The following is a 13,321-nucleotide window of genomic DNA, read 5'->3' on the forward strand; positions in this document are numbered from 1 at the left end:
CATGCTCGCGTTATAATGTGACGGTCAATCCCACTATTCGTTGGTAAATAGTTGGCGGTGGGTGGTGATGACTAGCTGCTTCCCTCTAGTCTTACACTGCTAAATTAGGGACGGCTAGCGCAGATAGCCCTCGTGTAGCTTTGCGTGAAATTCAAAACAAACAAACAATTATTTCTAACCAATTTTTACCACAAAATCATAAAATAACTAAAACAATTGCTACCTAGTAATTGTTTTATAGGTTTAGATCAGCGGTTCCAAACTCGTGCTACTGGTGGTTTTCAAAGAGATTTATTTTAAAACCTTTGCCATAGTTTGTCTCAGATCAATACAGAAACAGTATTTGTTAATTTTTTATCTTATATTGTGGGACATGTTGTTGTTACGTTAACTCACATATGCACATTGGAAAATAAGTGGAACACAGAGGTAGAAAGTATGGGAATCATTGATATAGACAGTTATAATCAGCTTCAAGGTCATTCCTATTCTTTATATACGTATATAAGCATATGCACGGTTTTTTTTTGAAATTTCGTCATATAAAATATTTTTTAAGATGAATTTTATAGGCTTATAAATTCTCCACTATTTATCAACTTCGCATTTGCTTTTATTCAATGATATTTATATATATTAATACATAGGTGTGTCTGTGTACCTTTTGTTTTTTGCATTTTGAATTGTGAATACATTTTTCATTTTTAGTATAACGACAAACCTGACAATACGTATATAGAATTGGATATCATAACTATGTCAAATGTGTTTCTTTCACACACAAAAAAGAGAAAATTATCTACTTTTTTCTCGACTTAAAGAGCACCGACATTGTATTTTTACATGTGGTTGATCTTGGTTCATGTGGGAAACAAAAACAACAAAAACTAAAGCGAAATATAGAATTTTAAAGCGAGTATTTCCTGGATACGATTATATTTATTTATTTACATTTCGAAATTTATTCTAAAACGGTCGTGTTTAGATATATGTCTAAGATTTTTGTAAGTGATGGCAAGCACTATTCTTTAAAATACGCAGTTTTTCGTATCGTAGATTGAGCAAGTCAAGAACTTTCACATAACAATGAACTTGATACGTATTTTTTATCTGAAACTATCCGGTTGTTTAGAAGTAAGTTGTCCATATTTAATATTGGACCAATTTCCTCGAACTAGTTTCCTTTGACGTCATTCCATCTGCTATCGCTGGGTTGTTATTAACGTGTTTAGCCGAAATGTGAGACTTCTTCTCTTGTCCTTAAAATAGTGAAGCATGGAACATATGTACTATGTTAGGCACGTGTCAAATAAGCCCTTGTTATCAATGTCTCTATGACAACGTCACAGGTTTCCGCCTATTGTCTCCCAACACCCGGGCCTCGTTTTCTCTTCCGTCGAGCTCGTTCACTCTTCCGCCGCAGTAGACTTTCAGGGAAAACCCTGGCCATTTTATATAGCTCAACCATACGGTGAAAAGAGCTCACAGTTAAAAGATATTTTGTCATGTGCGATTAATCTAGTTATTGGGTCAGTTGGAATTACAGTTTTAAAGGAAATGTACCAGGAAGATGCGTGAAGAAAGTGGTAAGCCAATAACCATTCTTGCTGATTCTATATTCATTTTTACAAATATTTCGTGACATACTTGTACAATGTTAACTCGTTTATTCAAAACCGTTGGTGATGAAAGAACCATGTACTAGAATCATTAGTTATCCCCATTTGTCGGTGCGGAAAGATTTTACCTTGCTACCTTACTACATTTGTTTTATTTATTTAAATAAATTATATGTTGAAATGATCCATATTTGTTCTTCCATGCAATTTATAAAACTTTGATGTTAATACTACAATCGTTTGATAGTTTTTGTTGAAATATTCAAACAAAACTCAATCGGTTTAAAAAACCGCAATTAAAAGCAATGTTTATATACTGTTCGCGTGTGGGGTTAAAAATTATTTAGCTCGTGCATACTCAGCATGTTGATTCGAGCAGAAAAGTTTCAAAAGTATTTTCAAGCACTTTACTTTCCATCATGGGTACGATGTTTAAATAAGTTATTTAGATTCAAAAGCATTGCAACGACAGTGTAGTTGAGGGAGGGTTAAAATTATTCCAAAAGATCAATATGTTTTAACTGAAAGTAAAAGATCATTTACATATTCTTTTACTTCATCGTTGCTACCGTGGATACAAATGTATAAAATACAAATATACTTCATATAAAATAAAGTACAACAAAATATAAAGAAGCTGAGACACCGTAGTACATTGCTTGACTTGATTTTTCGCTGGTTACAGTGATAAAAAATTCTACATACTAAATCTGTAGGAGTCTGTACATGACTATTTTAAGATTCCATACCTTAAAAAGCAAAAATAAAAGTATCTGCCTTGTTCTTCTTTTTTTTTCAATATAATGTCTCATGTTTTTGTATGAAAATCTTGCGACGATGTTAACATATAAATCTAAAATATATTATACGTTTAAAATGTTTCAGTAATAACATGCTTTTTTGCACTGTAATTTTGCTTGCTCGTTATTCAGCACAAAGCTGCATAGTGGACTATCTGTGCTGTGCCCACTGCAAGTATCAAAGCCCGATTTTCAGGATTATAAGCTCACAGACCATTGAGCCACCGTGGGGCTTGCACTATAGCATGAGTTAAATAAACATTGCAGATCAAATTAGCAACATACTTAAGAGATAACGTAGAGATAGTTAAGTTTGAAATTTTCTGTTTACAAAGCTATACTATTGATGGACGAAATACGAAGTAATAAAAGTGATTTAATAAGTTAGCATACAAAAAATAAGTAAAAGAAAAAAAAACGAGAAAGTTCAGATAAAGGAAATCATAAACCCATTATATTGTTCAATATCGCAAGAGTAAAATATTAGCATAGTCCCAAATTCATCCAGCCATTATTAAATGGTTTATATTGTCAATCATTTAGCGATCATAATTCATCAAAGTGCAAAGTTTAATGACTCGTTTTTGTTGTTGATATTTTTGTATCATACTACAGTATAATTAATTAGACTTAATCAAGTATTTATTGAAAACTTTTACTCCATAATTGTTTTGATTAGAAAATAAATTATTTATACCAGATTTTTATTCATTGTTTATATGTGTCCCGAAGTTATCCAGGGTCTGTGTAGACAAACTACAAAACTGTTTCAGTACATAAACGATACGTATAATAAATTGACATAGCACAATCGAAACAGTTTAGTTGCATAAATTAAGTTTGTTAATTAGAAAAAAAAAATTAATACAATCTTAAAAATGTATAATATTTTTTTGAATCACAAAAACTGGTTTATCTTTTATGTATTTTATATTTCGTTATATTTTTGCCATTTGAGTTTTAGCTTGGAAGTCCTGTTCTGGGTCATTATCATTCCTGTTATCTCACCTAGCTAGTTGCTGCTTACTTAAAATGAACAATTGTAATTTGATAGAGATACGTTCTATCCATTAAAAAACCTTAATTAAGGCATTTTTTCTATAACCATTTCGCCTGCAAAGTTATTTCAAAAGCAACTAAAGCACTTTTTTGTAACCAAATGTAATAAAACAAAACACAACTTTTCAAGGGTCAGAGAATCGGTGGTAGTGCATGAAGCAAACGATTATTTTTTTATGTATTTTATAAATAAGTTATATTCTTCTCCTTTAATTTTAGTTTCATTAACAGTACTGATTAGAATATTTAATATCTATAATATATTTATTTATTGTTATTATTTTTCATTATGTGTTATTATGATCATTTTTCATTCTTACCTTGGTATTTGGATTTAGGACCAACCTAAATTTCCTAAAATGGCCGAAACTCGTTAAATATTTGTATTATGGTTCAAATATGGTTAACAGAGAGAGGACTCAATTGGTGGATCGTTGCATTCTAATCATTAGATGTTCTTGTTTTATGCCTTTCCATACACCTAGAAAGACTGGTATAATACATTAGCTATATGAATTACTGAGTTAATTTTTAGTTGTGATGTATGCGGGTAGCTTGTTTTGATCAATAGTTAATAATAAGTTGTTTCTGTACACTCGATATTAGATTACATATAGAGTTTAAACGTGTAGCTGAACATTAATATGAAAAGCGAAATAAAAAAAATGACTTTGATCACCTAATAATGTTTTGTTATTTATCATTAAAAGTGGAAAATAAGATCAGAAAGAAGAAGTGATGCCGACTCTACAATCTGAGATATCATTATAGCCACATTCCATCAGTTCCACGTACATTCGTATCTGTCTCTGCCACATTACTAGACTCATTATTACAACGAATCTTGGTTTAGTATTATTATTTTCTCCGTGGAAAAAGTATTTGAAAATTTTAGTAATTGGGCAGGTGGCTAGAAAATTATTTAATAACAAACCTAGAAAGCTTCATTCGAACTATGTGACAGAACACATGCTTATAAAGTAATAAATCATGAACTCCCAATTGAAAAAGTCGCTACAGAGAGACTTGTCGCCTGGTCTTTTCCTGCTTCCTCCTTCTGAGAAAACTAAATGCCAATAAATTTACTATTGCATATAATGATTGCGCTAGCTATCAATAAACTAGCAATAACAAATAACAAATATTGGACTTTCTACAATCTGACAAGATTAACGATCACAAAAAGAAGAATATTAAGGGCCTACTAGCAACAAGTTTAAAAACTGTAAACGCTTGAACTAGTTTATCGCTCGCACAGAATTAATTATTTAGTTTATGAGAAGATTCTAAAAATAACTCGTTTTTTCATGATTTCTTCAGCACCCTTTAAGAATAAGGTCTAACTTGATTTCATATTAGAAAAACCTTCCTAAACAGTTCCATGTATGTTGTAAAGTCTAAATATAGTATCAGTTTTTTTTTTGTTTTTTTTTCTGCGACACTTTGTTTCCGGGTGCTGTATACAACGAGCCAAGATGTATTGACGCGAAATTTCCACCCGTTTTTCTATTAACCATAAAATCATAACTAAACACCTTTATAGATATAAAATTTTAAGCGTTAAGTTTTCCAATAATACTTTTTACTTGTGAAGAGTTAGGGACCTGTATATCAACCAACCAGAAGCTGTAAATAAAAACTGATACTTTATACAAAATCTGTTTTTACCTCTCAACTTTATTTGCGAACATGGAGACCGTTTTAAATAAAGTTAAATTGTGAAGGAGTTACAGTCATTTTTAGTAACATTTAAAAACAATTTGTAGAAGAGTCAAAAAGGTTTTTCAATGTGTAAGGGCTTAAACTAATAACATTTTACTCCAAATTTATCATTTTGATGCAAACAGTCAACACATTTTCTACACTGTCAATTTGTAGCAGTGGGGCATATTCCCAAGTAAATACAACTAAGTACAGAGGAAATAAGTTCATTTCTTCACACTCAATCTAGTTTGACCATAAAGTTAAATAATCAAAAGTTTGACTAACAATACACTTCAGAACAACCCAATACCTAATATACTGCAAGCTGAACAAAGTGATCTTTGTATTAAGCTGAGCAGCTTTTGAAGCTGAAGATTTTTAAAGTGTACGACCAAGAACATTAACTTTAGAGTAGAATCATCTTGTGATCGAGAAGTACTGAATGTTATACTGTAGTACGTGTTATTGTGAAATGTGTATCATCATGGCTAAAAGCTGTCTTGTTTGTTTAGAACTAATGTGTCTGTAAATATGTCAGTACAAAGGGCTGTAAGGAAAATACATTATTAATAAAATATTGCATTCTGGTTAAACCTTTTTAATTTGTCTTTAACTGACATATACATAGATTAGTTTTATCAGATTGGTTGTTATGTCAAGCCTATCACCGACTTTGTGGAATACAAATACATATTTTTAGCGTACCTTTTGAATGATTGTTGCTACTTTTATTACAGTAAATTATAGTACAGTAAAACCTTTCTTAATATTTTATTGCAGAATGTATACATAATTATCACGTTTCCAAGCAGAGTAATGTTGTTCCAATTTACATGTAATGTGTTTAATTTTTGCTTTTGTTAACTGGTATTCCGCTTCTTGCAATAACTATTTAAATACATAATCATCCATCTTTACAAGGTTTAATAAAGTTTATGACATTTCAAAGATTTGTGGATATTTTTATGATGAAACAAAGAATGATTTTTTTATACAGCCTATGACTGTATATTACTGAATGAAACTTTACTTTCATCTATAACATTATGAAAATCGATCGTGTTTTTTCAACTTTTCTGAGAGTTGTATAATTCAAATGCACAAATAAAAAATGCTTCTATTATTTCTGGTTACAACATACCTGCTGGGGTTCATTGACAAAAAAGGGCTCTATTCAAGCATCGTAAGGCAAGCCTTTTTGGGGGGTGGGGCTGAAGTTTTAGGGTAGACTATGGGGCATATGATTTACCTCTGGTACAGACAGGGCAAAGAACAATAAGAAGCAAACAGATCCTCTTTTATTCCTATTCAGTTGGTCTTATAAACACTTAAAATTCAAAACCAAATAGTGAATTATTGCGTATTTAAACTAAATAGCATAGCACAGTTCTTTTTGTTGTTTTTTATTTAATTTGCTGTAAAGACCTACAAGTTTCTGTGTTTCCATTTATTTTAAAGATGAAATATTTTATCTGCCTCATAACTCGCAGCAAGAAAAGTGTGGAAACAAGTGTATCGTTTAGTAGTTGGTGACAATTTTTTATCACTGAGAAAAAGGCAACGTTTGGAGTCATAAGGGCAGGGGCTTGAGCCCACCAAATCACCCTCTGTGTACGTCTCTGTTAAAGCGTTTATGTGGTTATATTTTCTAAAAAAATCATATCAGACTTTTTCTTCAACTTCAAGAGTGTTGAACAAATAGTGAAAAAAAAGAACCCAACTTACTCCTAGACTAAATAGGATTTCCAGTATTTCAGTAGTGTGTGCTAGATAAGCCAATACTAACTTGGTGGACAAGTAAATCTGCACCTGACTATAATGCACTTCAAGCTAAACATACAAATGAACCACTAACAATAGTAAATACATCGTACAGTATCGGTTGATGAGGAAAAGTATACTTCCTTAGGTTTGATGTGTTAGACCGCAAGTTATACGTCATAGCCCTCCTTCGGACTTTGAATACGTGATACATCTGAAAGAAATCTGTTCCAGTCTTCTCAATGAAAACCACACGCCTGCACCTGGACATTTTAATACCAATCATCACAACCAAAAGCGCATGACATTTTACTTTAGTATTTGACGTATGTAAACAGAAGAAAGCTATTGGAACTGTAATGTATATACATGTGTCATACATTATTCACAAAGCATTCATAAAATTCGAACATGAAAATTAAATAAACTAGTTTATTTGATTTAGCGCAACGTTACAGAATGCCCTAGCTGTGCTGTGTTCGCCGCGGGGGATCAAATCCCGAAGTCTAGCGTTATAGACCCTGAAGTTTACCACTGATAAAAAATCCTAGATCTATAACATTCGCACTGATATCAAGAAATACATATTTGGGTTGAAGTTAGTTACTAATACTTAACCTAAAATACTAGGTAAAGTAAACATTGTGATGATAATACGAATTATAATGAAAATAAATCTGAAAAACCTCTGTTACGACCAGTGATGTAGTATTAAATTTGGAGGGAGGTGAATAGCCACGAAGTCCCTTACCTCCTCCCTGACTGAACAGCTAATTATCCGACTGTTTATTTAATATGGCTACTGTGTTTACTAATTAATTAGAAATTCAGAATATCATTGCATGAAGAATATATTTGTAAAAAAAAGCAGTATATGCAAAGTCGGAGAGTTTTCAGCTAATGATAAAAACTTCATTTTGTATAAAGTGTCCTGTAGTCAACATGATTATAGTCCTATCGAGCCACACTTAATTACACAATAAAGCAATACGGGAAATTATCTGCATTTGAGGTAAGTGAGTGAATGGCACACCCCTTGCACATGAAGTGAGGAGTCGAAGATCCCTCGAGACCGCGCAAGACTACGCCACTGGTTACGGACCCCTTATTTTTAACATTGTTTATCTCCAACCGCTCTGATTAACGTCTGATCATCTGGTTTTAGTGATTGGAATTTTAGGTTTGACCTAAATTGCTATGCTGAATAAAACTGCAAAATAATAATTATCTAAGCGTTTATAGGTTTTAAAACTATACAGAAAGTTTAAATATAATATTTTAAACCTTGAAACAATTAACATAAAATAATAAAATCCAAAAATTAATTATTACTTGTTTTACACTGACAGCATTTTGTTTTAAATGTGTGAAGTTTAGCGAGGAATTATAATAACCCTTAACGTTATTTTACTTATTATTATTATTTAGTGTATTATTATTTATTGTATTTCTTATGTATATATTTCTGTCGTGATTACAAATATTATTTGTTTGTTTTGTAACCATAGGTTACTGATGATGGAATTATGACAATTCCGAAACGTCTAATAAATGCTTCCTTTTAATACGTTCGTGTTTTGTTTTATCGTTAGTGTATTTTATAAGAAATGTTTGCTTTAAATAATAGATCATCATGTTTCGCGAGCCCCCACCCCCACCCCAGTGGCACAGCGGTATATCTGCGGACTTACGACGCTAGAATCCGCGTTTCGATACCCGTAGTGGGCAGAGCACAGATAGCCCATTGTGTAGCTTTGTGCTTAACTTCAAACAAATTTTTCGTGAGAAGTTCCCAAAAGTTAAGAAACGTTTAGTGTTTCGACCAAAGGTACATGAAAATTTAACTTGGTGTAATTTTCGTTCATTATTATTAATTTATTTTTGTTCTTACCATATATATATATATAATATCATTATTATTTATTATCTTATTTCCCTTACTTAGTAAGTAATTTTATCTTATATTGCACTTCTGACATCAACATTTTCTGGATTCGTAACGTAGCTTTAAGTTAGGATATTTTTATCAAATATTCCCTATTAAAAGAGAGAGAGAGAAAAAAAAAACATTTTAGCGTGTTATTTGTTTCCTGTATAATAACACATACGTGTATCAAAATTTGTAGTTTTCAGTTACCGTAGGTTATTTTGCTAATTATTTGCATAATTCTGCTCCAAACCTAAAATTGGTGCTTTCCGCTTTCGGTAATGTTTTCGAATGCTTGTTTAATATTTTGTGTATTATAATTATTTTCACCATGTTATAGGTAAAATCGACTTCCAATAAGAGTGGTATGATTTATGTTTGGTTTATTTACTTAGTTATATTTGATAACTTATAGTTGGGATATGTATGATTGATAAATTACATATGTGGTATATGTAATTAGGTATGCTTGCTAACTCATATTTGGTTTATTTACTTAGGTATGTTTGATAACTTATGATTGGAATATTTACTTAGGTATGTGTGATAACTTGTGATTGGAATATGTACATGGGTATGCTTGTTAACCTTTCGCTGGTATATATACAGCGTTTGACGTACTTTGGTTAAAGTTATGATATTGTGTATCATAACATACGGTACACACTAAACTACGTGCTCTAATGTCAAAACTCAAACTTTAGCTTTCTGTTAAATGACATGACAAGATAATCAACTTAAACGCATGTATGTTTATTTCATACTTTAGACCTTGTTAAATAACCAGAAATTTAAATATATACGTGTTAGATAGATATATAATGCGCTATTGGTTGTGGTGAGATCGTTTCATAAATCAGAGAATGACGAGTAATTTTTTCCAGGATGGCATCTTTACCTTTAAAGTATACGAGTGTTTTAAATGTTTTTCGCCTCTCATTGTTTACAATTTGAAAACGGTTACATTTGCTTTAGAAACGCTTTTCTTTCTCTCGGTATATCTTTTTACAGGTAAATAATGGAGTATTATGCTACCTAGTCTTTCCGTTATATTTTACATTCTCCCTGGTAGCTCGGCGGTAAGTCTAAGGGCTAAAAACGCTAAAACTCTTGTTTCGGTACTTGCGGTGAGCAGAGCACAGACAACCAATTGTGTAGACTTGCTTTTAACAACAGTATTTTTATAGCGGCAACTCCTACAAAAAGTATTTGATAGACCTGAGCTAATCACGTATCATTTTTGCTGATAGTTGGAGTTAATACTACTTATAATAAATCCGATTTATAAAGATATCACTAAAAAAGAAAATTGGTAGTAACGTAAAGTGTAGAAACCGAAACGAGAATTGTAATTAGCATAACACGAGGTCATTGTGGTTGTGGTATAGACGCTAAAATGGCAATTGATAATGACGTAACGTGATGCTTAACGAGGTGTGGATACCGAAACGAGAATTGATAGTAACGTAACACTAGATTCAGTGGGACGTGGAATTTATTCATCTCAAGTTACTTACACTCAATGTAACATCCAGATTCAAGACACAAAAATTTAATCAGATTCGGTTTTTGTTTTATTCTTGCTAACACCTATATAATGAATGTAAGGATTATATAGAACTAAACATTATAGAAATAAAACTCTTTTTGTGGTTGAACTCGTATATAACAAATTCATTCGTTGTAGTTAAGCGATTTTTTTAGTTTTTAAGTAACTGTGGAAGAAATGCAGAAACCCATAAACTTGTACACTTTTCATTTCTTTATTTCAAGTGTATCGTGAAACTATTTTGTAGAAGAAAATGCTTTTATACATAATGTTGATTATTGTGTTTTACTTGCACATAGAAAAATCTAGAAAGCTTTAATGAATGAATAATTATTACTGGGTGCCCTCTTTTATTTTTTAATCCAGTATTTTAGTAAATATTTAAGTAATTTTGATGTAAAAATAGAATTGGAATTTTCAACCTAAATTATACCTTTGTACACGTAGGCATATTTCCCTATGTCAAAAGTGTCTTTGAAAACATAAAAAGGATACGCAAACAACGACTCTAACTTAGAAGCCACAACACAATACATCGCAATTAGTACACACCAAACTATCTAAAGACCAATGAACTTCAATACAATGAAAAAAACAAAAGAACCAATAAGAATCAGAATTCTGTTCACAGTAGACATACGAGACTTTGTAATGCCGATTTATCTGCAAAGCCATTCATTAGAGAAGAAGCTTATAAAACCAAATGGAATAAAATAATAGGATGCACACAAGAAGAAAAAGAAGCTTTTATATCCAATTAATTGACATCACTTTCAGTCAACACTGCATAGATATCAGCAAACCTGGATGCCCCCTTTTCAAACCATTCATTGTTAATAGTTAATTTCAGTTTATTGAAGTATCACTGATGTGAGAGCCTGGATGAATATACGAGTAGACCTGCGTTTCTTATAAGAAACCTAGGCTCCTTCCATCGCATATACAATTCTTCTCAGGACTCTCTTGAATACAGCAGCAGATAAGCAGCCGTAATGTAGGATAAAAACTAATTTGTAATTCGTATTCATTTTGTTTTTAATGTTGATTAATTCGTAATTACATTTAAGTGATTGTATAACTTAATACACATTACAACAATTTTTGGATGTACTTTGGATCATAACTAATCTGGAAGAAACCGCTTGCAACTTGTATTGTAAATACACCCTTGTCAAGCTTTATACACGCAGGCACGTAAGTCTTAATTAAAGAGCCGTGCCAGCATTATACATTTCCATCCTTAATTCTTTATAAAAAATAAAACTGCCAAAAGACTATTCATGTTGTCTTCGCTGCGTGGATCGAGTCCAGAATTTCAGCGTTATTATATAATTAGACGTAAGAGTAGCAGTTTTAACGAAAGGGCGGGCGTATTTATTTGTTTCTTTGGTTCATCGCAAAGCTGAACAATGGACTATCTGCGCTCTGTCCATCATACCTCAGATTTTAGCTTTATAAGTCGTAAGCTTACTGATGATCCACCATGGACATGTCGATGTCGACTAAAGTCAGCGTTCTCTTATAGAATATAGGTCCGGCACTCGACTCGCAATCTGAGGGTCGCGGGTTCGAATCCCCGTCACACCAAACATTCTCGCCCTTTCAGCCGTGGGGGCGTTATAATGTGACGATCAATCCCAATATTCGTTGGTAAAATAGTTGGCGGTGGGTGGTGATGACTAGCTGCCTTCCCTCTAGTCTTACGCTGCTGAATTAAGGACGGCTAGCGCAGATAGCCCTCGTGTATCTTTGCGCGAAATTCAAAAAACAAACAATATAGAATATAAATTATAACCCATATTCATAAATATAATTATAGAACACCTGGAAAGTAAATAATCTCCTGATCAAACAGTATAAACACAGTGGGAACCCAAAATGTGATTGGTTTTCAAATGTTATCAAACTGTTTCCCTTTTTTTTTATTTTTTGACACAAGTTTTCTGTAGCTTTATCTTTATTCAACTTCTATCTGTTTTTGTATGTTGAATTTTGCGCAAAAGCTGCACGAGAGCTATTTGAGCCAGCCGTCTCTAATTTTGAAGTGAAATACTAGAGAGAAGGCAGCTAATCAACATCACCCACCAACAATTTTTATCTCAACTAATAGTGAGATTTGGCCGTCTCTCTTATAACGCATCCACGGCCCAAAGTGCGGAGCACAATTATAGTCTTGAGGTTATAGGTCGCAACACGGAACCTCAGCTCCACAGCCCATCACGCTAACCATTGACCAACGGAGATACATTGCGTAGTGCATGTAATTGAATTCAAGACTTTACGACGTGAGCCTGACAGAAGTTTCAACATATTTTAATAAATCTGCGAATATGCTTTTCTTGACAAGTAGTCAAGTGAAAAGTATATTATCAAAAAAAGTTTTCTTATTTTCGATAAATATAGTGAAAACAAATTATCGGTTCTGACGAAAAAAACAAGTCGCAAAAATAATGTTAAATTTTACTTAATATTATTTGTAAATGTATCCCAAATATATATATATATATATATATATTGTTACTACAGCGGAAGTCATGCGCGCTGGACTTTTTCGAAGGATCATGAATTATCGGGGAAGACCGAGTTTGTTCAGGACGCCCTTTTTTTTAGTATATAAGCCTGGCGAGAAAAAACAAGCGGGAGGGCAGAGATAGATAATTGAGTCAAGGGAACAGTAGGCACCTTAAGAAAAGTGTGCGAATCACTGTGATTTATAGCGTGTGTTATAAAAGTAGTTAAGTTTAACGTACTGATTGAAAATTCTGTGTATTACAAAGTTGTATCGAGGAAAAAAATAAACTGGTTTAATAATGAAAGGACTTGTATCGCTGAAGTTCCTGGGAAAGGCTGCTACCCAGAAAGGTTGTTGGAACTGTGGAGAGCAAGGACATATGAGGAGCCA

The 13,321-nt window shown here is 32.4% G+C and overlaps 1 protein-coding gene across 2 annotated transcripts in view; it reads left to right on the forward strand.

Moving 5' to 3' along the window:
* The window catches only part of LOC106459203, a 148,389-nt gene that overhangs the window by 52,996 nt on the left and 82,072 nt on the right, over positions 1–13,321 (forward strand). Inside the window, exon 1 of one of the 2 annotated variants that reach the window (XM_013918805.2) lies at positions 1,364–1,586. The exons of the other annotated variant lie outside the window; for it this stretch is intronic. Within the exon in view, the coding sequence (XP_013774259.1) occupies positions 1,571–1,586 (16 nt within the window). The 5' untranslated portion in view covers positions 1,364–1,570. Of the gene's footprint in view, positions 1–1,363; positions 1,587–13,321 lie in introns of those variants that run through there. 2 annotated transcript variants of the gene reach the window in all.

This window comes from Limulus polyphemus, unplaced genomic scaffold (genome assembly GCF_000517525.1).
Source record: "Limulus polyphemus unplaced genomic scaffold, Limulus_polyphemus-2.1.2 Scaffold574, whole genome shotgun sequence".
Lineage (NCBI taxonomy): Eukaryota > Metazoa > Arthropoda > Merostomata > Xiphosura > Limulidae > Limulus > Limulus polyphemus.